Below are 27531 nucleotides of genomic sequence, written 5' to 3'. Positions count from 1 at the left end.
CTTTATCCCTCCCCCCTCCCCCTCTCCTGGGCCCCACCCCGTGAGACCTTGGCCCTCCGGAAGACATGGCCCCCGAATGGGGGAGGGGGGCAGGGCAAGCACAGCATTGGCAGTGAACGCAGCGTGGGCAGAGGGAAGCCCTTAGCTTGTGCTGTGTGTGGGTGTGGGGTGGGGAGGCAGGGAGGGGATGGACCAGGCTTGAGGTGGTCCCAGGGGTGCCCCTAAGTGGACATCCCTCCTCCATCCTGCCCAACACTGAAAGGTGAAAGGGCAACAACAGAAACTGGGCGGGGGTCGGTGGGTGGGTGACGAAGCTTGAACAGAGGGCATTCCGTGTCTGCGGCTGAGAACAGGGCATCGCCAGCCTAAGTCCGGCAGTGAAATGGTTCCCTTAGCGAGGCTGGGTCCATCCCTGAATTCCTTCTTGGCGCAACCTAGGCATCACAATATTGGTTCTGTGGTGGTTTGTGAGGGGTGGTGGAGAGAAAGGCGTAGAGGGGGCATTGAGGGGCGCAGCTCAGGGAGCGGCACTAGGGGAAAGGCTGGGCGCCTCCCCTCCTGAGTGTGGTGCCCCTGGGGCTGACGGAGTGGAAGGCAGGGTAACTAGGGCTACAGTTCAATCTCGAAAGTCTTCTGCAAGTCACCAGAGAAGGGGTTGGAGGGCTTCTCCACAGCAGGTTTGCCTTCTAACGCTGCCCACTGGGCCTCAAAGGGGTCCAACTCAGGGGCAGGAGCAGACGCTGGCTCCGGGGGCCAGGGGGCCCCATTGGGGCGTGGACGGGCCTGGCCCCCAGGGGCACTGGGTGCAGCAGTTTGGGGGAAGGCCCCGGCTTTTCCAAGCAACGTGGCAGGTTGGGGCTGGAGCTGGGCGGCTGAGCAGAAGGCGTTGGCCACCATCTGTGAAGGTGTTATGCCCACCACAGGCACCCGGGGCATGGGTGGGTAACCCAGGCCCGGGTAGGCCGGTACAAACGGAGGCTGCATGTGTGTAGGTGGCAGGAACACAGCCACCTGCGCAGCTGGAGTGTCAAAGGGCCCCACTGGGGCAGAAAAGGGTTGCAGGGTGGGGGCCATGGCGGGCATTGGTGGCACCGAGGCGGCTTGCTGCTGCTGCTGCTGCTGCTGTTGCTGCTGCTGCTGCTGCTGCTGGGCCTTAGCCACCTGGGACACTTCCTCCAACCATCGCTCAGCCTCTGAAGGGGTCCGCTTGTGTCCAGGCTGGAAGGCAGCTGCAGGGGGTACAGAGGGCTCACCCCAGGCAGAAGTCCCTGGAGAAAGGCAAACGAAGGGCACAGGTTGCTATGACGGATCCTGGCTTTAGCAGTCAGGTGGCCTGCAGATCAGAGCCGAGGTTTTATAGCCAGACTGTCTGTGAATCACAGTCCTCACCCACTGTCCTGACCTGGACAGACAACGTCACCTTAACTCATAACAGGTTTTCGGGTAGGGTGTAATGGGAGTTTTGACTTCTTTTAAAACTCAGTTGTAGCCGGGGTGGTGGTGGTGGCGTGCGCCTTTAATCCCAGCACTCGGGAGGCAGAGGCACGGTGGATCCCTGTGAGTTCGAGGCCAGCCTGGTCTACAATGCGAGTCCAGAACAGCCAACGCTAAGACAGAGCAACCCTGTCTCAAAACACCAAAAATAAATAAAATAAAATAAAACTCAGTTGTGTTATGTAAACATATTTTTTTTGTTTTAATCCCAAGTGTGGGGTTTTAGTTTGGGCTTTAGTTTGTCCACAGCTGATAAACGCCTCATGTAGGCGTGGTCTTGGGCAGCTGGTAACAGCCTGCCTTGTGAGACATGGAGAGGAGTGTGGTCTTTGCCAGCTGCGGTCAGTTTAATTCTGAGGACTCTGAGAGGCTGGAGAAGTAGAGAGGTTTATACCCTCCACTCCCACTAACTTTCTTTCTCTCATTCCTAATGTTGAGGTATCAGAGGGACTTGGGTAGAGAGGGGAGGTAGAAGCAGCAAGCACCCCAAATAAAATAGAGCTTAAAAAAAACTACCATCCACAGTATGGAGCACGTACGGTCCTGACACTTGACAGCCTTTGATGAAAATGTCTAAACAGATCAGTGCTTGACGCCCACGTAGCCCTCAGCCCTTCACTGGCTCAATTCTCACCCCCATCCCCGCTGAGACAGGGTCTCTCTGTGTAGCCCTGGCTGTCCTGGACTCACTTTGTAGACCAGGCTGGCCTCGAACTCACAAAGATCCACCTGCCTCTGCCTCCCCAGTGCTGGGATTACGGCGTGCACCACCACGCCCGGCCTCACTGGCAAGATTCTAAACATTCCTTTAATTCTAGTACTTCTTCTTTTTTTAAATTTTATTTTATTTATTTAAGTTTTATGTGCATTGGTGTTTTGCCTGCATGTATGTCTCTGTGAGGGTACCAGATCCCCTGGAACTAAAGTTACAAACAGTTGTGAGATGCCACGTAGGTGTTGGGACTTGAACCCAGGCCCTTGGAAGAGCAGCCAGTGCACTCAGCCGCTGAACCATCCCTCCAGCCCCAATTCTAGTATTATTTTCAGAGGCTAAGATTCTGTGACAGCACGTATCTCTCTCAGGCTGTATACTACCCTAACATAGGAAGATCCCACTGCCTTAAGTTTGTATTTTGCTAAGGTTCTGGGGGTACATTTTTTTTTTTTTTTAATGTTTGACATTCCAAGAAAGTCCAGTGGTTAGGGAAGACCCTGGCTCTTGGGTGAGCTCATGGCTCTGAGGTAATCCCAGGATTCGAAAAACAAGCTGGCAGTGTGAAGACAGTCCAGGGTTCTAAGTTGCTCCTGTGGCTCTAAGCCTGTCATTCTAAAGTAACTTGTGGTTCTATGACAAGCCACGGCTTTAAGGTGGTTTCTAATTCTTTTTTTTTCTTTTTCTTCTTCTTTCTTTCTTTTTTTTCTTTTTTTTGAGACAGGGTTTCTCTATGTAGCCTTAGCTGTCCTGGACTTGCTTTGTAGACCACCTGGCTGGCCTCGAACTCACAGTGATCCTCCTGCCTCTGCCTCCTGAGTGCCGGGATTAAAAGTGTGCACCACCATGCCCGGCTTGGTTTCTAATTCTAAACGGATCCTGCCGTCCTAAGGCAATATAGTGGTTCTAAACCAATCCCACAGCTCAGAGGCGATCCACGGGCTCTCACGTGCTAACCCTGAGCCATCCATGGTTCCCAGGGTTAACAAGACGGCCCTTAATGGGCAAAGGAATGCAAGACAGCCTCTGGAGAGTGACTGCCCAGCAGAAGGGCCGTGCTTACCTGGTGTGGCAGACGGTGGCCCTGACACTGGCGCTCCAGCACTGGCAAAAGACGAGCTAATCTGTGTGCACAGAGCGTTGATGCCGTCGCTGTCACCGGTACCAGGAGGCTCCATTTCAGGCACTGCGAGGTCACAGAACGGTAGAGGTGAGCGGACAGAGGGGCAGCCTGCTGCAACCCCACCTTCACTATGGGTCCTCGGGACCCCTGTATAACCTAGATTCCTTTTCTTCCAGAGGGATGTAGGTCACTAGGTGGCCATGACCACTAAAATAATTGTGCACATGGATGAGTGTGACAAGAGAGTGGTGCAACAACAAAAGCCAGGATGTGGCATTTGTTAGCTGACAGTCACAGGAATCCCAGGCCGGGACCTTAAGACCCTAGTGACTACAACTGGAGATGTTGAAAACCACCCAACAGTGAGCATTGATTAAATCATGCCTTCCACCACATGTACAGGAAATGCACGGGGCCCGAAGGAGCGGACGCTGGCCACGCCGATGCACACTGGCTGGGATCAGACCTCTTACGTTGTGTTAGAGAAACGGGGCTGATGGACACCCTACTTGGCCTGGCCTAACTCATATCCCTCCATCATCCTACTGGAGATGACAGCAAGACACTGGACATAGACCAGGCATGGTGGTCTCATAAGATCCTGGGAGGAGGGATGGGTGTGGTGGCGCACGCCTTTAATCCCACCACTCGGGAGGCAGAGGCAGGAGGATCGCTGTGAGTTCGAGGCCAGCCTGGTCTACAAAGCGAGTCCGGGACAGCCAAGGCTACACAGAGAGACCCTGTCTCGAAAAAACCAACAACAACAAAAAAACAAAAACAACCCAGTTATGCCATGTGACTATGTTTTAATTTTAATCTCAGGTGTGGGATTTGGGGCAGCTTCTAATTGTCCACAGCAGCTAACTGTAATGTGCCTCACGCACTGTCAGGAGTGTGATTTTTTTTTTTTTTTTTTGGCCAGCGGAGGATAGTTGATGTTTGGAATTCTGGGAACTTTTCAGAGGGGATAAACGCCAAAGCCCAGAGAGGAGCTGGGGGTACTGCAAAGAGGAGGCTGCTGCTCCCCCTGCTGCTCCTGGTAGATGTTGCAATTTGTCAAGTGGTTGTGAGCAAAGAGGCAAAGTAGAAGAAACTGGAAATCCTGTCAGTGAACATCAGCCCTGCCCCAAGGAACTCAATGTCCCTGGCCAGCAGGAAGTGGTCCAAGGGGGGACCTCCCTTTTCCCCTCTAACCCTCCTTCTCTCCTGCCTAGTGTTCAGGGGTTGGAAGGGATTGGGGTGGAGAAGGCTGGTAGATATAAGAACCCAATAAAATAGAGAAAAGATAGTGCCCTGGTGGTGGTGGCGCACGCCTTTAATCCCAGCACTCGGGAAGCAGAGGCAGGCGGATCGCTGTGAGTTCAAGGCCAGCCTGGGATACAAATCAAGTCCAAGACAGCCAAGGCTACACAGAGAAGCCCTGTCTCGGGGGAAAAAAAAATGTAGCCTGGCATGGTGGCACACTCCTTTAATCCCAGCGCTCAGGGAGGCGGATCTCTGTGAGTTCGAGGCCAGACTGGTCTACAAAAACAAGTCCAGGACAGCCTGGACCACACAAAGAAACCCTATCTCAAAAAACAGAAAAGGAAAAAAAAAAAAAAATAGTGTCCACATACTGCTGCTTTCTTTCCTGGCTGGCCCAGAACAAATTTTGCTAACTAATTGTATAGCCCACTACTGTACCCCAAAAGGATCTCTTTGCTTACAGCGTGTTATCAGGATATCGAGATGTATGTTGTCCCTCTCCTCCCTGACCAAGGCAGACATGGCTAATCTATTACAATCCTCTCCTTTCCTGAGCCAGAGAGAGTCTTTTACCGTTCATTTAATACATGCCATATACCTACTGATCAAATGTTTGGAAAGACCATTGAACTATTATGGAGCTTTTGTCCTAGGCAAAAAACAAAATCCATGTGGCTTTTCTTGTTCCCTTTACCCGTGGTAGATTTACCTGCCTGCAGCACACATAATGCGTGCCACCTTGCCTGCTTCCCTTAATAACAGCAGACAGTACTAGCTGATCACGGCTGTCCCACGTTTCTATCCTTTACCTATACCAGACATGACTTATCAATCATGATCTGTGCCAGCTCTCTCCTAGTCTCTGCTTGTGCCCAACACTAATAACGACCGTCTATGTCCCACGTTGTTTAATAATATTTTTGCCCCCAGCAGACAGTACTAATCAATCACACTGTATGCCATCTCTCTTCTGTCCCTATCCCCCATCAGATAGTGCCGGTTGAATCTGATGTACCTTCCTTCTGGTCCCAGGGCTCACCTGTGCCCTTCACCTGGAAGTCGGTCCGGCGCTGCAGTGTTGATGGGAGTTCATTCAGCCGCAGGCTCAGCTGACGCTTGAAAGGTGAGTTCTTCTGGCTGAGCGCCGGGAACCCGCGAAAGGAACCCTGGCGAACCAGCTGCTCCAGGGGCGCATGGCGCCGGGGAATGGCAGCAGCGGTGGTGCCTGCAGCCACTGGGGTGCCTGCCTCCCCCTTCTCACCAGGAGATGTCGTGGCCGGTGTTGGAGACACATGCCCCGGCTGGGCAGGGCCAGGAGCCACGGCAGGAGCAGCTGCTGCCTCTGCTGAAGACACAGGAGACAAGTTTGTTAGTGTGCTGACTTAAGGAAACTGGGCCTTTACTGGAAACGGGGTCCAGCTGGCCTTGTGTTTACAGCGCTGGGGATGGAACCCAGAGTATATTGTGTTTACTAGCCTGAGCCCCAGACTGGTGGATTCTAAGAGGGTACTTTACTTCTACTTTCTTATCCCTCAACCCCACCGAGACAGAGTTTCTCTCTATAGCCCTGGCTGTCCTGGAATTCACTCAGGACACCAGGCTGGCCTTGAACTCCAAGTTCTGCTTCCTATGTGTTGGGATTAAAGGCATGTGCCACCCACACCTGCCTAAGAAAGTATTTTACCACTGAGCCACGCCCCCAGCCCCTCACTGGGGGATTCTAGGCAGGGGCTCTACCACTGAGCCACACCCCCAGCCCCTCACTGAGGGATTCTAGGCAGGGGCTCTACCACTCAGCCACACCCTCAGCCCCTCACTGGGGGATTCTAGGCAGGGGCTCTACCCCCAAGCCACATCCCAGCCCCTCACTGGGGGATTCTAGGCAGGTGCTCTACCACTGAGCCACACCCCAGCCCCTCACTGGGGGATTCTAGGCAGGGGCTCTACCACTGAGCCACACCCCCAGCCCCTCACTGGGGGATTCTAGGTAGGGGCTCTACCACTGAGCCACGCCCCAGCCCCTCACTGGGGGATTCTAGGCAGGGACTCTACCACTGAGCCACACCCCCAGCCCCTCACTGGGGGATTCTAGGCAGGGGCTCTACCACTGAGCCACACCCCCAGCCCCTTACTAAGTCTTATGGCTGCTTTTTCTGTCTTCCAGAATGAGGTGATAGGCCTGACCTGGAGCCACAATGGCAACCCCTGGAGAGGCTGGAAACAGACAACCATCTCTCCCCTGTCTCACTTCTGTGTTACTTCAAGAAGTCCCCTGACTTCTCTGGGTTCCAGTGTCCCTGGGCTACCGGACCTCATGGCCTGGGCTCTCCTCTGGCTGTGCAAACACTGAAGCACTGTCTACAGTGCAGAGTCCTTGGAAACCCGAAACCGCGTTTGCACACAATTCTCAAACTCAGAATCGCGTTGCAACAAGCTTACCTTCTGACAATAATCTTCGTGCCTTTTTTTAACAGTCCTTTTCTTTTTCTTTGTTTTGGTTTTTAGAGACAGGGTTTCTCTGTGTAGCCATGGCTGTCCTGGAACTCTCTTTGTAGACCAGGCTGGCGTCGAACTCACAGAGATCCCCTTTCCCTTTGCCTCCCTGGTGCTGGGATTAAAGGCGTGCGCCATCACGCCTGAATAAGAGTTCTTAGTCTTTATGTATATGGGGGTTTTGCCTGCATGTGTCTGTGCATGTGTGTGCCATGCTCTGGGAGGTCAGAAGAGGGTATTGGATACCCTGGAACTGAAGATATAGATGGCTGTGAGCCTCTGTGTGTGTGTGTGTGTGTGTCTGTGTGTTTATGTGGGAAATTGAACCTGGGTCCGAGAGGTGGAGACTAAAATAAGATCCTATTTTTTTTTGGTTTTTTTGAGACAGGGTTTCCCTGTGTAGCCTTGTCTGTCCTGGACTTGCTTTGTAGACCAGGCTGGCCTCGAACTCACAGCGATCCGCCTGCCCCTGCCTCCCGAGTGCTGGGATTAAAGGCGTGCGCCACCACCGCCCGGCTCTAATCCTATTTTTTGAGACAGGGTCTCACTATGTAGCCCTAACTGGCCTGGAAACTCACTATGCAGAACAGGCGGGCCTGGAACTCACAGCGATCTACATGTCTCTGCCTCTGAGTGCAGGGTTAATTAAAGGCCTGCGCCACCACCAGCTGTTTCACTGAATCCCCGACATAGCCTGTGGTGCTGTGGTGAGTCCCACCCCATGGGTCCCTAGAGAACAGTGTCCCAAGAATTCCTGAAATTGAGATTTTTTTGCTCCCTCAAATGTAATCAACCTTGGCCGCAGCCGCCCTGTCTTGAGAACAGCTCCTCTGTGGGGATCCCCGGATGCGCCTGCCACACCTGTGCCCCTCGATGTGCTCAGCACCCACCTTTTTTCTTGTCCCCAGCCTCGCGTTCTGCAGGTCGCCCACCCCCGGACAGGCGGAAGGAGCCCTCCCGGGCGAAGCTGGTCCGACTGGCGTCGAAGGCGGCCGTGACCCCGCACTCTTTCTCCCGCCGCTGCTTTCTTTCCAGGCAAGCGGCGAACGCGCAGCCCACCGCGTGGCTCAGCCTCTCACCCTGCAGGAGAGGAGGCCTGGTTAGAAATGTCTCAGTGGTTAAGAGCACTCACTGTCTGTTTCTTCCAAAGGTCCAGAGATCAATTCCCAGCAGCCACATGGCGGCTCACAACCATCTATAATGAGATATGGCGCCCTCTTCTGGCCTGTAGGTGTACATGCAGGCAGAATACTGTATACATAATAAATAAATCTAAAGAAAGAAATAGCATGACCTACAGGTTGTATGCCTGCAGTTAGGGGGACCCAGCCGAATCCCTTCACCTCTCTGGACCACCAGGCGAGGAAAGCACAGAGTCTTCTCTGCAGCTCAGTTACAGGCTAGAAGCCAATTTGGGCTAAGACCCTCACTCCTAAACAAGAAGTTAGGAGGGGCTAGAGAGATGGCTCAGCGGTTAAGAGCACTACCTGCTCTTCAAAAGGACCCGGGTTCAATTCCCAGCACCCACATGGCGGCTCACAACTGTCTGTAACTGCAAGATCTGATACCCTCACACAGACATACACGCAGGCAAAACACCAATGCACATACAATAAAAGTAAATGAATTATTTTTAAAAAAAAATAGTGCCGGGCGTGGTGGCGCACGCCTTTAGTCCCAGCACTCGGGAGGCAGAGGCAGGCGGGTCACTGTGAGTTCAAGGTCAGCCTGGTCTACAAAGTGAGTCCAGGACGGCCAAGGCTACACAGAGAAACCCTGTCTCGAAAAAACAAAACAAAACAAAAAAGAAGTTAGGTGCAGTAGTGCAGACTTTACTGGGCCGGCTGAGTCAGGGCAATCTCTTGAGCCGGGAAAATCAAAACCAGACATGGGGGCGAACACCTTTAGTCTCAGCACTTGGGAGGCAGTCAGATGTTTGTAGGTTCGAGGCCAGCCTGGTCTACAAAGTAAGTTGTAGAAACAAACAACAGCAATAAAAGAAAGAAAGAGGAAAAGAAAAGAAAGAAAAGAAACAACAACAAAATTAAGACGTGCTGGATACGGCGACACACGCCTTTAATCCCAACACTTAGGAGGACACTTGGGAGGCAAGAGCAGGCAGATCTCTGAGTTCGAGGCCAGCCTGGTCTACATAGTAAGTTCCAGGACAGCCAAGGCTACACAGAGAAACCTTGTCTCAAAAAATAAAAATATAATAGTAATAATAAAACAAATTTTAGAAAGGATCTCCCACGTTGACCTCTAGTCTCCACAAGTATTTGCACACACACACACACACACACACACACACACACACACACACAAACAAACATAAGCACAGAGGTACAAGGCATGTATGCTGGCTAGAAATACAAAACACTGCTAAAAAGAAACTAAAAACTGCCTAATAGAAAAATATCCCGTGTTTCCTAGACTGGAAGGCAAATGGGTAATACAGTAATATTCCCCAGAGTGAGCAGCAGTTAATGAAATCTCTGTCAAAACCCAACGGTGTCTTTGCAGAAATGGAAAAGTTGATTCTGAAATTCACACATAACTCTGAAGGATCTAGAATAGCCAAAGCAATCTTGAAAATAAACCAAACCACCAGACGTGATGTACGCCTTTAATCTCAGCATTCGGGAGGCAGAGGCAGGTGGATCTCTGTGAGTTTAAGGCCAGCACGGTCTACATAATGAAACCACGTCTAAACAAACAAAAATTAAAAACCAACCAACCAAATCTATCTATCTATTTATATCTATCTATCTATGTTTACCTATCTCTCTCTCTCTCTCTATCTATCTCTCTAGGTATACACACACACACATAATGTACATACATACAGAGAGGGGGTGGTGGGGGCTTACTAAGTATCCCAGAGTGACCCGATAAGTCACTACATAGCTCAGAGTTTTTATATTCCCAAGTTGACTGCTTCAAACCATGCCCGGCTTCACGGTATAATTCAAAGGGGCTAATTTATGTGTTTGACTTTAAAAATGTTTAAAAGTTAAACTGAAGAAGTTCTAAGAATGTCATTATTAATAACTTAAAATCTGCTAGATATGGTGCTTATGCCTGAAATCCCAGCATTTGTTCAAGATTATCCTTGGCTATACAGGAGTTTGAGGCCAGCCTGGGCTACATGACACACTCTCTCTGTCTCTTGGTTTTTCGAGAGATAGGGTCTCTGTGTAGCTCTGACTGTCCTGGACTCACTTTGTAGACCAGGCTGACCTCGAACTCACAGCGATCCACCTGCCTCTGCCTCCCGAGTGCTGGGATTAAAGGTGTGCGCCACCACACCTGGCTTTATTTATTTATTTTCTTTTTATGTGTATTGGTGTTTTGCCTCCATGTATGTCTGTGTGAGGGTGTCAGATCTTGGAAGTTACAGACAGTTGTGAGCTGCCATGTGGGTGCTGGGAATTGAACCCTGGTCCTCTGGAAGAGTAGTCAGTGCTCCCAACCACTGAGCCATCTCTCCAGCCGACACTCTCTTAAAAACTCAAAAGCGGATCTGGATGGATGGCTCAGTGGTTAAGAGTGCGGGTTGCTCTTCCAGAGGACGTGGGTTTGATTCCCAGCACCCACATGGCGATCACAACTGTTCCTTCGGTTCTGGGGGAATCTGGTGCCCTCTTCTGGACTCTGCAGGTACTGCATGCACATGCAGCACAGACATGCATGCAGGCAAAATACCCATAACACGTAAAATAAAAATTTAAAAAAAACCTCAAAAGCAAAGGCTAAGGAAAATTGCATACTGTACAGCCACTAAGGACCTGAGTTTGAATCCTAGCACCCATATTAAAAGCCAGGCATGGCTCCTTGTACCTATGACCCCAACACTGGGGGCAGAGACAGCTGGGTTCTGAGAACTTGCCCCGATAGGCAGCCTAGCTAATCCGGCAAGCTCCTGGCTCTGAGACCCTGTCTCAAGGCAACGAGAAAGGAGAACAGAGGAATATTATTAAAATTGAAGGTCACAACCTGTGCCTCAAACGAGGCCCAGCCACCTGTCCCCCAAAGCCGGCTAAAAGAGCCAAATTAAGTATCAAGCAGAAAAAAAAAAAATGTATTCCATGTGGGCCACATAGGGACAAAGCGACTGTGGGACCATGTTGAAAACTTGGCTGACTGTGATCACAGTGAACCAAGGGGAAGCCACTGCAGCTCTCCCCGGAGTGCAGATGTCACTGTGCCCAACACGCCACGCAGCCAGACGCCAAATCCGTACCACCAACCATGGGCAGCGTAGCTTCCAAAAATAGCCACAGCAAATTTGTCACCCCACGGGCTCTTCCAAAACGTCTCAGTCCCTCATCAGAAGCAGAGGCTATGTCTCCCCCACCCCCCGCCCAACCCTTTAACCTGGAAAGACCTCTGTGGCTCACTGGACACACAGTCCCATGGGGGCCAGGCTAGGTGATGTTCAGGGTCATGTCCAACATGGTCACACAGCTCACAGCTTCCTGCTAGCACACTGGTGTTGTCCAGTGCCGTCCTCTCACACTTATGTCCTTGAGACCCACTTTAGAGCCTTCAGGTCGCCTGTGGTATCCAAGTTGGAAAGATTTATTGACAGGTGCTTTGATAGTCTGGGTGGGAGTGAGACTGAACTAGCCAGTCTCCCAACATAACAGCTCCAGATGGTACCTATGAGGCTTTAATGGAACGAGAGACTCTGAGCCCGGCGTGGTAGCACACGCCTCTAATCCCAGCACTTGGGAGGCAGAGAGAGGCAGATTGCTGTGAGTTCGAGGCCAGCCTGGTCTACAAAGCGAGTCCAGGACAGTCAAGGCTACACAGAGAAACCCTGTCTCAAGAAAAAAAAAAAAAAAAAAGGAAGGAATGAGAGGCTCTGAAGGCAGGACCCCCCCCAGCTAGGGCTGCCTCAAACTCTTAAAACAAAACAAAAAACCGACAACCAACAGATGGGGCAGGCAAGGTGGCCCCGTGGGTGAAAGTACTTGCCACGAAGGCTGATGACCTGAGTTCGATTCCCAGGATGCACATGACAGGAAGGAGAGAACATCTGGTTACATGCGTGTGGTCCACATGTGCGCGGGCATGCTCCAACACGCACACACAGTAAATGCAATGTAAAAAGAAAGAAAGAAAAAAGAAGTTGGGGCTGGTGGGATGGCTCAGTGGTTAAGAGCACTGGCCGCTTGTCCAAGAGGACCTGGGTTCAATTCCCAGTACCTACAGGGGAGCTCACAACTGTCTGTAACTCCAGGATCTGACACCCTCACACAGACATACATACAGGCAAAACACCATTGCACATCAAATAAATAAATAAATAAATACATAGTTTTTTAAAAAAGAAAGAAGTATAATTCTTGTTTTTTTTTTTTTAAAAGATACATTTATTTATGTATACTGTACTCTGCCTGCATGTGTGCCTATACACCAGAAGAGGGTGTAGTTGTGAGCCACCATGGAGTTGCTGGGAATTGAACTCAGGACCTTTGGAAGAGCAGTCAATGCTCTTGAGCTCTGAGCCATCTCTCCAGCACCCCCAAAACATAATTCCAAGCCACAAAATTTCGGAGCAATTTTTTACACAGCAAGTAAATAACTGATATAACCACTACACCTCCTCCCCCCACATGAGAAATAAAACAAGCAATTTTAACTTATTAATATCATGTGCGTGTGTGTGTGTGTACGTGTATGTGTGCACCTGTGTGTGTGTGTATGTGTGTGTCTGTGTCTGTGTGTGTAGGTCAGACCAAGGACACCCTCTCCCCATGTGGGGAATTGAACTCTCTGAATCAAGCTTAGAAGCAAATGCCTTCATCCACCATGCCGTCTCTCAGGTCACAGATAAATCTTTTTTTTTTTTTTTTCGAGACAGGGTTTCTCTGTGTAGCCTTGGCTGTCCTGGACTCACTTTGTAGACCAGGCTGGCCTCGAACTCACAGCGATCCGCCTGCCCCTGCCCCCCAAGTGCTGGGATTAAAGGCGTGCGCCACCACACCCGGCCCCACAGATAAATCTTTATGGCTGTTTTGGTGTTTTGCTTTTGTTTTTTGTTTGCTTTTGAGACCTAGTCTCTCTATGTAGCCCTGGTGGAACGGAATTCAATATGCAGACCGGGCTGGCCTTGAACTTGCAGAGATCCACTTACTTGCTTCTTACTTGTAAGTGCAGGGATTAAAGGTGTGCACCACCGTGCCCAGCCTACTTTTAAAAATGTTATTTTTATTTTTATGTGTATGACAGTTTTGTCTATATCTATGTGAGTGTACTCCTGGTGCCCACGGAGGCTACAAGAGGGCGCTGGGGGGCCTAACACTGGATTCATGGACGGCTGTAAAGGACCGAGAGCAACGAGTGTTCATAATTGCTGAGCTATCTCTCCAGACCCCTCAGAATAAATCTCTACAAATAAATAATTCCAAGAGAAGAAAAGAGCCACATACAAAATGTATGAAGGCTGAAGGGAAGCAATCAGGACAATGACTCAGCCAGGTGGGGGTGGCGCACGCCTTTAGTCCCAACAGTCGTGAGGCAGAGGCAGGTGGATATCTGTGAGTTTGAGGGCAGCCTGGTCTACAAAGCAAGTCCATGACAGGTAGCCAGGGCTCTGTTATACAGAGAAACCCTGTCTGAGAAAGAAAGAAAGAATGAGGGAGAGACAGAGAGAGGGAAAGAGAGAGGGAGAGAGAGAGAGAGAGAGAGAGAGAGAGAGAGAGAGAGAGAGAAAGAGAGGGAGAGAGAGAGGGAGAGGGAGGCGGGGGGAAGCATCGACTGAGAGAGCCCTAAGGAAGCCTGTTGGGACAGAAAACTATCTGATGCTGATCTTGGGGCTGAATGCGTTCTGTAACCCTAACTTTTTAGGAGGCAGACAAGAGGACCAAAAGTTTGAGGCCAAGGGCTAGCGAGGTGGCTCAGTGGTTAAGAGCGCTGTCTGCTCTTACCAAGGACCTGGGTTCAGTTCCCAGCGCCCACATCTGGCTGCTCACAACTGTCTGTGACTCCAGTTCCAGGGGTCTGACGCCCCCTTCTGGTCTCTACAGGTATCTGCAGGTGTACATACGTACAGTCAGGCGTGCACAGGTGCGCGCACACACACACACACACACACACACACACACACACACACACACACACACTACTAATACTGTTAAGAGCGTGATGATAACCAGTGTTTTCCTTGGTGCTTGGTGTGCGTGTACTCACATCCTAGAATCCTCCACATTAGAGACTGCACACATTTCCTTCTTTGGTTGTTTTTGTTTTGTTTTGTTTTTTCGAGACAGGGTTTCCCTGTGTAGCCCTGGCTGTCCCAGAACTCACTGCGTAGACTAGGCTAGCCTCGAACTCAGAGCTCCGCCTGCCTCTGCACCACCACCACAACCTGCACACGCTTCCTTCTTGAGAGGAGAAGAGCAGGTACAGAGAGGCCCAGGACTCGCCCGCCAGGCCACGCAGCTGGAGGGCGAGAGGCCCAGCTGCTGGAGGTGACACTCACCGAGTCCTTGAGTGCCAGGAAGCAGTGGCAGATCCAGCGGCGCGTGGTGCCATCACGGCATATGTAGGAGAAAGCCTTGTCCAGGTTGCGGTCAGGGGCACAGAAGGAGACTTTCTCGATGGTCTGGTCTACCAGCAGGTCCTAGGAAGGGTTGAGGGGGCAGTGTAGACCATCTCTCTCTCTCTCTCTCTCTCTCTCTCTCTCTCTCTCTCTCTCTCTCTCTCTGTATCTCTCTCCCCCCACCCTCTTTCCGAGACAGGGTTTCTCTGTGTAGCCTTGGTTGTCCTGGACTCACTTCGTAGACCAGGCTGGCCCTCGAACTCACAGCGATCCACCTGCCTCTGCCTCCCGAGTGCTGGGATTAAAGGCGTGCGCCACCACGCCCGGCTTCTTGTTTTTTATTCTGAGTGGGGGTGGGAGTGGGAGAAGTTGCCGGAAGTTTCAAGAAAGAGAAGGATGTGATTTATTTATTTTTAAAGTTTTTAAACGTTTTGGTTTTTTGAGAGAGGGTTTCTCTGTGTAGCCCTGGCTGTCCTGGACTCACTTCGTAGACCAGGCTGGCCCTCGAACTCACAGCGATCCGCCTGCCTCTGCCTCCCGAGTGCTGGGATTAAAGGCGTGCGCCACCACGCCCGGCATGGGCAAGATCTCATCCTGAATCAAATGTGGACCCAGCTGTCATGGAGCTGCTCACGGGCCAGCCTGCCCCAGGGCCGGAAGAGACGGCCCAGAGGCACAGCCAGGCTAGAAGGACCAAGACTCCAGGGCCTGCAGGAGCCGGGAAGCCGCACTTAACCCAGCTTTGTGCAGAGATTTCTAGAGGAAGAGTTAACTAGACAAGGAGGCAGAGAACCGTGAGGCAAAGGAGCCTCAGGCATTCAGGCTAAGGTATCTCCACACCCCTGGGCAATGCTAACACTAACGCTAACAGTAACACTAACGTCTGTTAGTGTCTACAGTCAGGGAAGGTAAAAGGGGACAAACAGATTCCCTGGGGCTCAGGTGATTGTTTGTTTAGCACACACAAGGCCCTGCTAGACGCATGCCCTCCTCAGTCCCTGCCTCAGAAAAACACCCAGACCCTGAATCCAAACACAAAATAGGGCCAGGGATGTTGTGGTGATTTGAATAGGCATAGGCCCTCACAGACTCCTGTGTTTGAATGCTTGGCCCAGAGGGAGTGGCACTGTTAGGAGGCGTGGCCTTGCTGGAGTAGGAAGTGTGTCGCGGTGGAGGCGGGCTTTGAGGTCTCATATGCTCAAGCTACACCCAGCGTGCCACACCGTCTCCTTCTGCTGCCCGTGGAGCCAGATGTAGAACTCGCAGGCGGATCGCTGTGAGTTCGAGGCCAGCCTGGTCTACAAAGCGAGTCCAGGACAGCCAGGGCTACACAGAGAGACCCTGTCTCGAAAAAACAAAACATGTAGAACTTTCAGCTCCTTCTCCAGCACCATGTCTTCCTGCATGCCACCATGTTTCCCGCCATGATGATAAGGGACCAAACCTCTGAAACTGTGAGCCAGCCCCAGTGAAACATTTTCCTTTATAAGAAGGCCATGGTGTCTCTTCACAGCAATAAAACCCAAAATAAGACACACGTGCTCAAGTGTTAGCGTACTTGCCTAGTATACAGGAGACCCTAGGCTGTGTCCCCAGGTGTGGTGGGGAACGCCCGTGACCCCAGCATATGAGAGGTATAGGCCAGAGGACCAAAAGTTCAAAAACCGGGCTGGAAAGATAGCTCAGAGGTTAAGAGCAGTGACTGCTCTTTCAGAGGTCATGAGTTCAATTCCCAGCAACCACGTGGTGGCTCACAACCACCTATAAAGTGATCTGATGCCCTCTTCTGGTCTTAGTCGCTGGCGCACGCCTTTAATTCCAGCACTCGGGAGGCAGAGGCAGGCGGATCTCTGTGAAGTCGAGGCCAACCTGGTCTACAAAGCAAGTCCAGGCCAGCCAAAGCTACACAGAGAGACCCTGTCTCGGAAAAAAAAAAATTCTAAAGAAAAAAAGTTCAAGACCATCTTTGGTAAACAAACAAACAAACAAACAAACAAACCAAAATTAAAAAAAAAAAAACCCATGAGTTTGAGGCTAGCTGGGGCTATGCCAGACTCTTGTCTCAATAAAACCAAATCCCAAAAATAGGTAACAACTTCTATTTGTTACTATGCCCTGCTTTTTTTGCTTTTTTTTTTTTTTTTTGTCAGCAGGAAGCCCAGGCTAGCCTTGGATTTGTAATCCTCCTGCCTCAACTTCCCTAGGGCTAGAACCACACACCTGTGTCACCACACTCCAGCTCCTGGCAGAGGTGGTTTTTGTTTTTTTGTTTGTCTCTCTCCCAAACCCCCCCCCCTTTTCCACTGTGTGTGTGTGTGTGTGTGTGTGTGTGTGTGCGCGCGCGCACTGTGTGCACATGCATACGAAGGACCCAGGCTGAGAGTGGTAATCACCCTCAGGCAGTCTTCAGTTGAGACAGGGTCTCTTAATCAAACCCAGAGCTCACTGATTCGGCTAGTCTTGCTAGCCTCTCTGCTCTGGAGACTGGCCTCTGTCTTCCGAGGCTGGAATTAGGGTGGGCCACACTAGCACTGGAGTGGGTTTCTGGGAATCTGAACTCACGTCCTCATGGACACATGGCTGTACAATCCTTGCAGCCCAATTTCAGACAGTCCACTCGCAGACCTTATGATTTGATGATATACAGCCCATTAGTAGTCCCTGTTTTTGTTTTTGTTTTTTTGTTTTGTTTTTTTGTTTTTAAGATGAGTGGGTCGTGGCACCACACACCTTTAATCCCAGCACTCAGGAGGCAGACGGATCTCTGTGAGTTCGAGGCCAGCCTGGTCTACAAAGTGAGTCTAGGACAGCCAAGGCTACACAGAGGAACCCTGTCTCGGAAAAAAAAAAAAAAAAAAAAAAAAACCACCAAACCCCAAAAACCAAACAGAACAGAACAAAAGGATAAGGCAATGCTACGGGAGCCCAGAGGGGTTAAATCTTGTGCCCAGGGTTTCCCAGTTGGTGAGGGGGTGGCTGGGATTGGCGCTGAGGTGGCTGCTCCAGTTCGCACGCTCACCCACCCACGCTCTGGAGCAGCTCGCAAATAACCACAGCCCTCATCCCTGAATTAGGACTGTGCAGTCAGCCAAGCCCATGCAGCCTGCAGAAGGCCCCCTTGGGAGAAACATCCCATCGCGGGTGGTGGGTGGGAAGCCTTCCTCCGCCCCCCCCCCCCGAATACAGGCCTCCTACCTTGGTCTTGTCGTCCACCACTCGGAGGCCATCAGCTGACACCCACAGGACAGACTTCACGGACTTCCGGCCCATCTGGGATTGGGGGGGCAGGGAGCAGAGGGGCCTGTCAGGATTGGCGGGTTTTTTTGTTTTTTTATTTTTCCCAGTCCGCTCTTGCCCCCTCCCTGGATCCAGCCTCTCACTCACCGCCTTGAGTTTCCTCACGGCATCTTCACAAACGTGCATCCCCCGGGACTCCTCCACCTCCACGTGGCCCAGGTACTTGGGTGGGGGTGGGGGGAAAGGAGGAAATGACATCAACAGAGTAAATCAATTATTCCCAGCATCACTGCGCATACATACCCACGCTCGGTGTGGGGGTCACAGCTCTCAGACAATCAGATGGATCCAATCACTCTGTCTGCACCCCCCATTCCTAGCACAGACACACAGCCTGAGAAAAATATATAAAGATCTGTGTCCTGCCTCCATCGCTGGCCAGCCTGTATCCCTGAGGACATGATGCAGGCCTCAAGGCAGCTCCATCTGCCCTGACATCAGTTAGAAAGAGCACAGGCCAGTACTGGGAATACAGCTCAGTGGGTGGACTGCTTGCCTAGCATACACACGGCCACTGACTTAATCTCTAATGTGCGTACATGAAAACACACACACACACACACAACCACAGCCAGCACAAATCAGTGCTTCACTTCCCTCTTACACTGACAAACGGAAATCAGAGTTCCTTGCAGGGGCAATGACTGTCCCCAGAATTTGTTTCCACTGAGACTAAGCTCTATAACCCACAGTTGAAATTTTATGTTTTTGGTTGTGTCCTCATATCCTCCTCTACTCATTCTGGGGGTGAAACCGAGGGCCTCACACATGGTTCTTCTACTGAGTCACACTCTCAGCCTTCAATGGGAAATCCTAGGCAGGGGCTCTACCACTGAGCCACACCCCAGCCCTTCCCTGGGGGATTCTAGGCAGGGGCTCTACCACTGAGCCACACCCCAGCCCCTCACTGGGGGATTCTAGGCAGGGGCTCTACCACTCAGCCACGCCCCCAGCCCCTCACTGGGGGATTCTAGGCAGGGGCTCTACCACTGAGCCACACCCCCAGCCCCTCACTGGGGGATTCTAGGCAGGGGCTCTACTCCCGAGCCACATCCCAGCCCCTCACTGGGGGATTCTAGGCAGGGGCTCTACCACTGAGCCATACCCCCAGCTCCTCACTGGGGGATTCTAGGCAGGGGCTCTACCACTGAGCCACGCCCCCAGCCCCTCACTGGGGGATTCTAGGCAGGGCTCTACCACTGAGCCACACCCCAGCCCCTCACTGGGGGATTCTAGGCAGGGGTTCTACCACTGAGCCACACCCCCAGCCCCTCACTGGGGGATTCTAGGCAGGGGCTCTACCACTGAGCCATACCCCCAGCTCCTCACTGGGGGATTCTAGGCAGGGGCTCTACCACTGAGCCACGCCCCCAGCCCCTCACTGGGGGATTCTAGGCAGGGGCCTCTACCACTGAGCCACGCCCCCAGCCCCTCACTAGGGGATTCTAGGCAAGGGCTCTACCACTGAGCCACACCCCCAGCCCCTCACTGGGGGATTCTAGGCAGGGGCTCTACCACTGAGCCACACCCCAGCCCCTCACTGGGGTATTCTAGGCAAGTATCTCCTGCTAGGCTATATCCCCAGCCTTGCTGTACAAAGGTGGTAAGAGCATTCCATTTTAACAGACGCCCCCTTTTGTCTGCTGGCATTCTTTCCCCACCTTCACCAGCACTTCCTGTGCCTGCCACACGAACCGCTCACATTCTAGGTCCACTTCCAGGGAAGAGAAAATCAGGGCTGATGACCTAGCCTGTCTGATGACTTAGTCTGTCAGATAAGACGGGCTGAATCCCACAGCTCAGGCCCCAAATCCACTTGTCTCGCTCGGGAGAGTGGAATATGACAAACGCCCACAAGAGGAGGAGAGCTTTGCAAATGCTGCCAAGTCTTTGTGGCTTTCTAGGGCAGGTTATCTGTGAGCCCCCGAAGAACTGGGCGACAACTCTCCACCTGTCAGTAGTATTACCCAAGTAATATTTTTCTGGTATCAGGCAGAATTCTTTTTTTTTTTTCTTCTTCTTCCATTTTTTGGTTTTTTTGAGACAGGGTTTCTCTGTGTAACCTTGACTCTCCTGGACTTGCTCTGTAGACCAGGCTGGCCTCAAACTCACAGAGATCCTCCTGCCTCTGCCTCCCGAGTGCTGGCGTTAGGGGTGCTGACAGTGTAGGGGAGACAGGGGGGCCTTGAGTTCAGGCCAGCTTAAACTACAGAGTTAGTTCAAGGCCAGCCTGGGCCACTTAATGAGACAGAGCCTCAAAACAAAAACAAAAATCAAAACGTAGGGCTGTGGGGTGGGGAGTGCAGCTCAGTGACTAAAATGCTTGCCTCTACACAGGTCCACAAGGTCCAGTTCCACAAGAGTGAGCAGGGCATGTCCTGCCATGCCACCAGGCATATGTGTTTTAGTTCCAACACTGGCAAGGCTGGAGGTCACAGCACACAGCTCCTACAGTACTGCCCCCACAGTACTGATCTCATCGCTCCAGGACCAACAGGCACACAGCAGGCACACAGCAGGTGACCTCGTGGTCCCCACCCATGCACTCACCCTAACAGGAAAGCTGCAGGTGCCTTTGCGGACGGCATCCTCATCTGCCTGCCACTGGTGTGGGCGCGATGCCTCAGGCACATAGGCCGGCTTCCTCCGCCGCAGACTCTGCCGTAATTTGTTCATGGTGCCTGCCCCGTCTAGCGGACACAGGATCAGGGTCAGGATGGAAGATGGCGGTCAGAGGTTATGGGCATGCGGTTACAAGCATTAAGAGCTTGCTAGATGCCGGGCGTGGTGGCGCACGCCTTTAATCCCAGCACTCGGGAGGCAGAGGCAGGCGGATCACTGTGAGTTCGAGGCCAGCCTGGTCTACAAAGCGAGTCCAGGACAGCCAAGGCTACACAGAGAAACCCTGTCTCGAAAAAACCAAAAAAAAAAAAAAAAAAAAAAGAGCTTGCTAGATGAACAGCTCAGTAGCTCCAGGCGGTGGAGACTGGTTATGGAGTGTTCTAGAGTTCTGCGTTCAGAGCTTCAGAGATGGGCGGCAAAGGCCACTGGAGGTGTGGGGGTCGGGGTGGTGGTGGAATTGTGGGTCACGGGCTTTAGGGGTTCAGACGTTCAGGGTGTGAGTGGAGAGAACCATAAAGATGCAAAGGGTAAGAAGTCAGGGCACTGAAGTGTAAGGGTGTGGGGTCAAGGGTCAGGGGCGTCGAGGGTGTGAGGTGCGGAGAAGCGAATGAGAGGTAAGGACACGGAGCGAGGTGGTAGAGCACTTGCTTGCCTGGCGTGCAAGGCCAGGGGCTCAGCTCCAAGTATAAGGAAAAAGCGAGACAGACAGACAGACAGACAGAATGCAGATGAAACAAGGCCCCAGGGATGGTGTGTCAGTCAGCAGTGGTGTGTGTACGCGCACGCGCGTGTGTGCCTGTGCGTAAAGAGGTGGGCTGAGCCGGGTGGTGGTGGCACACGCCTTTAATCCCAGCACTCGGGAAGCAGAGGCAGGCGGAGTGCTGTGAGTTCGAGGCCAGCCTGGTCTACAAAGCGAGCCTAGCCAGGGCTACACAGAGAGACCCTGTCTTGGGGGAAAAAAAAAAAAAAAGAAATGGCTGTATAAAGCACGCGATGTAAACAACTGTCTGTGTTGTCTGTGCGCTGTTATCTGTGAGTACATCTCTGGAGGTTTTTGCTGAAGGGCACGCGTGTGTCTGAGTGGCCTTGCGCACGTTATGTGCCTCTGGATAGTCACTGTCCGCGAGAGCGTGTGTTTTCTACGCGTGCTGCCTTGGATAGACTGAAGGGGTGTGTCTGTGTCTGTTTTCCATACAGCAGTGCTTCTGTGTGTGTGTGTGTGGGGGGGGGGTGGCTACTGTCCTTTATGGCTGTGGCCTCTGTGGATGTGTCTATGACAGTTATCTCTAAGATGGTGTCTATGTCCGCTGTGGGTGAGACTGTATGGAGGTGGCTTTTGGTAAAAGCGTGTCGGTGCTTTCCTTTGCTTTCTCAATTAGGCCGAACTCCAGTCACGTCCGCCTGGATAGTGTGAGAAACTCATGTGATGTTTCACTGTCCACTTCTTCCACTACTCCATACTTATTGTCCCACTTTGGTCTGCTGTATACTTAATAAACTCACTCATTCAAAACCCAAAGCAGGAGACGGGCGACGTGGTGGCACACACCTTTAATCCCAGTGCTCAGGAGGCGGAGACGGGCGGATCGCTGTGAGTTCGAGGGCAGCCTGGTCAACAGAGTGAGTTTCTAGGACAGCCAAGGCTAACACAGAGAAAGACTGTCTTGAAAAACTAAAAACCGCTGGGTGCGGTGGCCCACGCCGTTAATCCCAGCACTTGGGAGGCAGAGGCAGGTGGATCGCTGTGAGTTCGAGGCCAGCCTGGTCTACACAGCAAGTCCAGGACAAAAAAACAAACCCGTAGCCATTCCAGGTTATTCTCTGGGTTGAGATTATGTTTGCAAAGCAATGCCGTGGCCATGAGGGTGTGCGGTGAGACTGAGACCATGGTCACCAGTGTGATTTCTGACCGAGTATCTACTGTCTGTAAGAACGTCCAGTACTATTGGGGAGAGTGTAATTCTTTCGGGGTTCACGGCTGCTGTTTATGAGGCTGTCTGTCTACAGAAATGTAGCCGTCAGGGCTGAGAAGACATAGCTCAGGTGATAAAAGTGGAATACAGGAAGCCGTGCGTTCCACCCCCAGCACTACCTAAGCCAGGCGTGGTGGCACCTGCCTGCAGTTCTAGCACTCGGGAGAGGGGAGGCAAAACTGTCAGTCCATGGCATCCTCGGTAACAGAGTGAGCTCAAAGTCATCCTGGGATAAAAGAGGCACTGCTGTCTGGACCTGTGGGTCAGTACATATTGGGTAGGGACTATAAATGAGTATTTCTTTCTCCTTCCTCTTCTCCTCTTCCTCCTTCTTCTCTTCTTTTTCTTGTTAGTCTTTCTTTCTTTCTTTTTTTTTGGTTTTTTGAGACAGGGTTTCTCTGTGTAACAGCTCTGGCTGTCCTGGACTCGCTCTGTAGCCCAGGGTGGCCTCAAACTCACGGAGATCCGCCTGCCTCTGCCTCCCAAGCGCTGGAATTAAAGGCGTGCGCCTCCACCGCCCGGCTTCTTGTTGGTTTATCAAGACAGTTTTCTGTGTAGTCCTGGCTGTCTGGAATTCCCTTTGTAGACCAGGCTAGCCTCGAACTCAAGAGATTCGCTTGCCTCTGCCTCCTGCGTAATGGGATGAAAGGCGAGCACCACCACTCTCTGGATCTCTTCTGTTTCAAAAAGTGTCTCACTATGTATCTCTGGCTGGCCTTGTAGTCGTTACGTAGGCCAGGCTGATGACAAACCTCGAGAGAGTTCTGCCTGCCTCTGCCTCCTGGCTGCAGCGTTTACAGGCGAGCACCAGCATCTTATAGCTGTAGAGATGGGTCACATGTAGTCCTTGCTGGGCTCACGCCTGCTATGTAGCTAAGGCTAGACTGGAACTCCCGATCCTCCCACCTGAGCCTCTCAATCGCTGGGATCACAGGCCTGTAGCATCCTTTCTGGCCGTGTATACCTCTTGAGTGTGATCTAAGAATGAGTGTGTGACAAGTGCCAGCGGTTGCCTGTGCGTATCTGGGAGGGTCTGTACATATGCACAAATGAGTACATGTGTCTGTGTGTTAAGAGTGAAAAGGAAAAAAAAAAAAAAAAGAGTGAATAAGGAGCTACTGAGCGCATTCTGGAAGTGTGCTTGCTTGTCAGTGTATTTTGACAACCATGTGGTGGAGGTCATCTGTGTGCGCACGCTGGACTGTAAATCTATGGGTGTGGGAGGGTGTGAGTGTGTGCATCTGGGAGGGTTCGACCTGAACACAGTCACTGCTTGTGGGAGACTGTTGGTGTCTACGGGTGAGAGTTTAGAATGTAGGTCTGTGACCCAGGGGGCTTTGATGGTCACTTGAGTTTGCGATGAAGCCTACGTGACAGTGGTTGGCAGCTCCTCCGGTCACGCTAGTCACAACCATGGTCCATGTATGATATAGCCCCTGTCCTCTGTGAAGCTGGTCACTCACCTGACTCCGTCCTGAAGGTTTCTGGGGGCCCCGAGGCCCCACAGGGGGCTGGGGACAAATGCTGATCAGGTCTCCTGGGTCCGCCCTGCTCAAGGGAGTGAGAAGATGAGAAGTTTGTTGGGGTGGCGGATCCAGTCCCCTACTCAACCCCCCACCTTGGACCTTAGCCAACCCTCTCCATCTCAGGCTCCCTAGTAAGAACCCTGGTAGTCATAGCAACTGTTACTAGGGAGATCAGCCACCTGGTTCTAAGGGCCCAGGAAGGAGTAGGTGTGTTGGGGGACATTAGTGGAGCACTCAGTACCCAAAGGGATGATGTGAAGCGAGTGACTTTGCCCTCTAGTGTCATGCCCCAGGCTTATACACAAACACACACCTGACACCCAGCAGTTTTCTTAGCCCTCGGTCACAGTGCATCACGTTCCATCACACAGACACCGCAACAGCTATGTACCTCTGGTTACCAGACACAACCGCCGGCAAACATTTGGCTGCATGTTTGTGTTCACCGGCACACACAGTTCTACTATGGCCATTTGTCCACATGCATGTAGTGTGCCCCAGCCCAGCCCGGACACCTGCTCATATCAACAACTGATACTGTTTGCTCATTTTTTTTTTTTTTTCTCTTAGTTCTGCAAAATGAGCTCGGTCAGGCACACACGCGAGGGCGACACATGTCCACTTGTACTTCATGACACTTACGGTCCCCTCGGACACCCATCCTAGCAGAAATGCGTCCGGAGTGGTCACCTCTTTGGTTAACTCATATGCACTTGGTCACACAATGACACAATCTCATCTGCATATACTCCCACGCCTACATGGACAGAGGCACACCCTGGTCTTACAAAGCGCCCCCTAACCGCCCATGGTCGCCTGCCCCAGAACACACAGTTGTACCTGCACAGGGCCATTGACCCTCAAACAGTATCAGTTACACCAACACACCTTTTTGGTTCCATACCTTCAGAGAGTCACATATTAATAATGACACGCTAACATTTGGTTACTGTATCCATAACAACTCCTCTGTGACAACCATTCATATGTGTGTGTGTGTGTGTGTTTAATACGTATATATATTTTGCTCTTTGTAATATAAGCCACACATTATAGAAACTGAGGGACACCACTCTTATATACATACAGATGTTTGTATGTTTGTATGTTTGTACATAACTCTTTGTACACAGCCACAGTCTATAGACGCTGACGGCCACAGCCTGAGCATTGCAGACATAGCATACAGTCATCCAAAGGTGGCAGGGGAGGGATGGCTGCCCTCAGACAGCCACACACATTCCAGAAACAGTTGTGCATAGAGTCACTCAGCATCAGTGCCCACGGTGCCCAGCCGCCACCTGTCATGCCGGTGTCCCATAAGCGGCAGTACCGTGTCACCCTATCACAGATAAACAGGCTCCTCCGTGAGCTTCCATGTCACGTAGACGAGGATGTAGCCACTACCCCACGTGGACAGATATACAAGTCACGGCCCCACGGGTCCTCAAGATCTCACACACAGAAACTTAAAACACACTGTTGAAATCCCCTCCACCACAAGAACTGGCTTTCCGTGGGAAACACGGTCCTGGACACAGCCATGTCATCACCAAACCACACGGTTTATAGTCTAGGGCACCAGCACAGAGTTGCCCAGGGTCACAGCCAAGTGGGACACACACAGAGGAAATAGAAGCAGTCCCATCATCCCCCGGGTGCACACTGGTAACATCCGTAACCCGAGACCCACACAGTAACCTTGCCTAATAGACAAGTCTCAGATAAGTCAAATTCACAGCTCAGGTCACACAGGAGGCTGTAGCCCACACTTGGCATCCCATGGCCAGGTGGAGAGTCATTTATACAACCCTTGTCACATACACCGACATGGCTAGGAACACACAACCGCTGTCATACACACTGCCATCTCACAAACCCAGTCCCACGGGCACAGTGTGACTTCAAATACAATGGCAGTCACACACCCAGAGTTGCACTGAATGCAATGTCACTCCTATGTACAAAACCGGACATAAGGACAACATTGTGCCACATATGGCCAGAGTCACAGTCACAATTCTACGTACACACAGTCACAGCTCCACCCACATCTTCAGTCAGCCACACACGGTAAGTCCAACCACAAACCCAACACAGATGTTGGTGCACACCGAGGTACATATGCACAGGGTCACAAAAGGCATACATATCTATTTAAACTCAGTCTAAAAAGTAGAGGAGCCTGCACAGTGAGGGGCTGCCGCTCACATCCACAGTCACACAACACTGGGATCACACACACATCATCACAGACACTACCACATGCAACCACAAGCATGCAGATGCCCAGCGCAGGATTCCTCATCCTTGCCAGCTGCAACGCAAGCACGCACGCACGCACATGCACACGCGCGCGCGCGCGCACACACACACACACACACACAGTCACACAAACACCAGGTCACACTTCTAGCCACCTCCCCAACCCTTGCACACACACACACACACACACACACACACACACATCCAATACCACACACAAAGCCGCTGGTCACCACAGAAGCTGCAGGCAGGTTTCCACTGAGTCTCTGGGGAGCCGCCCCCAACCCAGGCTGAATCCTAGAGTGTGTGGGGGGGGGGTGGCGGCGGAGGGGACTAGGTCTGGGAAGGGAGGGCTGAGCATTGTCTCCGGGTGGGGCCTCTCTTAGACAACTGAGCAGCCCTAGGGACAAAGGGGATGGCCTAGGAGACCAATGTCTCGAGACCCCTGACTAAGCATGGGGTGGAGGTGGGGGGTTAGGGAAATGCCTCAAATTCTCGCTATTTTATTCACGCTGGGGTGGAGTTCTAGACACAGGGACCTTGTTTTGAGAAGGGGATTTGCCTGGGACACCGCCCAAGGGCTTGGAGGGGGGGGGGTCAGGCTGGATCCAGGACCCCCGGGAGTAGACAGTACTTGGAAACCGACCCCCATACCCCAGAGGCTTGGCCTTGGCAGCTCTATCCAGGGACCTCGCCCAGGGGGCTGTTGTGCTCGAAGAAACCCTCCGTCAGGGAAGGGTACTGGTTTTGTCGGGAATCGGCTCAGTTAAGGCCTTGGCTTTAAGAAGAGGACTGTGTCCGGGACCCTGAACGCCAAACCTGGCCGAGGGAGTTGTACCTAGAATTTATGCAGCCCTGTCCTTGATTTGGAAGGAATCTGTATTCCAGGATTCCTATTACCAGGGCCTTCGCAGAGATGGCCTGTGCTGGAGACCCCAATCTGGCAGGTTTGGGATTGCGGGGAGCCTGTTCCCGGACCTCCACCCAGGACCACCCTCTCCAGCCTTGGCATCTTCTCTCCATCCGGGCGCTGCCGCCGCCTCCCACCCTCCGCCACATCAGCAGCGGCGCCGCCCCCGGCCCGAGCCCCCCGAGCCCGCCCTTCTCACGCTGGCCGCTGCGCTGCGGGACATCCAGGGCCCGGGCGCCCCCGCCTCCCGAGGCCCCGGTTGGGCCCGGCTTCCCGAGTGCTGCTGCTGCTGCTGCTGTGGCGGCGGCGGCCGCTCGCTCTG

The 27531-nt window shown here is 52.2% G+C and overlaps 1 protein-coding gene across 4 annotated transcripts; it reads right to left on the bottom strand.

Annotated features, from left to right (window-relative positions):
* Window positions 1–23: 23 nt before the first annotated feature.
* On the bottom strand, window positions 24–27531 carry Numbl (NUMB like endocytic adaptor protein). 4 transcript variants are annotated; one of them, XM_051162656.1, is made up of 10 exons: window positions 27409–27531; window positions 23972–24056; window positions 20464–20603; window positions 18001–18075; window positions 17812–17886; window positions 14557–14697; window positions 7958–8147; window positions 5590–5919; window positions 3270–3392; window positions 24–1268 (listed from the first exon to the last, which is right to left on the bottom strand). In XM_051162656.1, exons 1-10 carry the CDS (start codon window positions 27430–27432, stop codon window positions 610–612), a joined length of 1842 nt encoding a protein of 613 aa, XP_051018613.1. In that variant the 5' UTR covers window positions 27433–27531; the 3' UTR covers window positions 24–609. The 4 variants fall into 4 exon arrangements, with proteins under 4 accessions (XP_051018613.1, XP_051018615.1, XP_051018614.1 ...); XM_051162658.1 differs by having other exon boundaries at window positions 5614–5919; XM_051162657.1 differs by having other exon boundaries at window positions 5590–5916.

Source organism: Acomys russatus, chromosome 19 (genome assembly GCF_903995435.1).
Source record: "Acomys russatus chromosome 19, mAcoRus1.1, whole genome shotgun sequence".
Lineage (NCBI taxonomy): Eukaryota > Metazoa > Chordata > Mammalia > Rodentia > Muridae > Acomys > Acomys russatus.
This window is presented reverse-complemented; position numbering and strand designations above follow the sequence as displayed.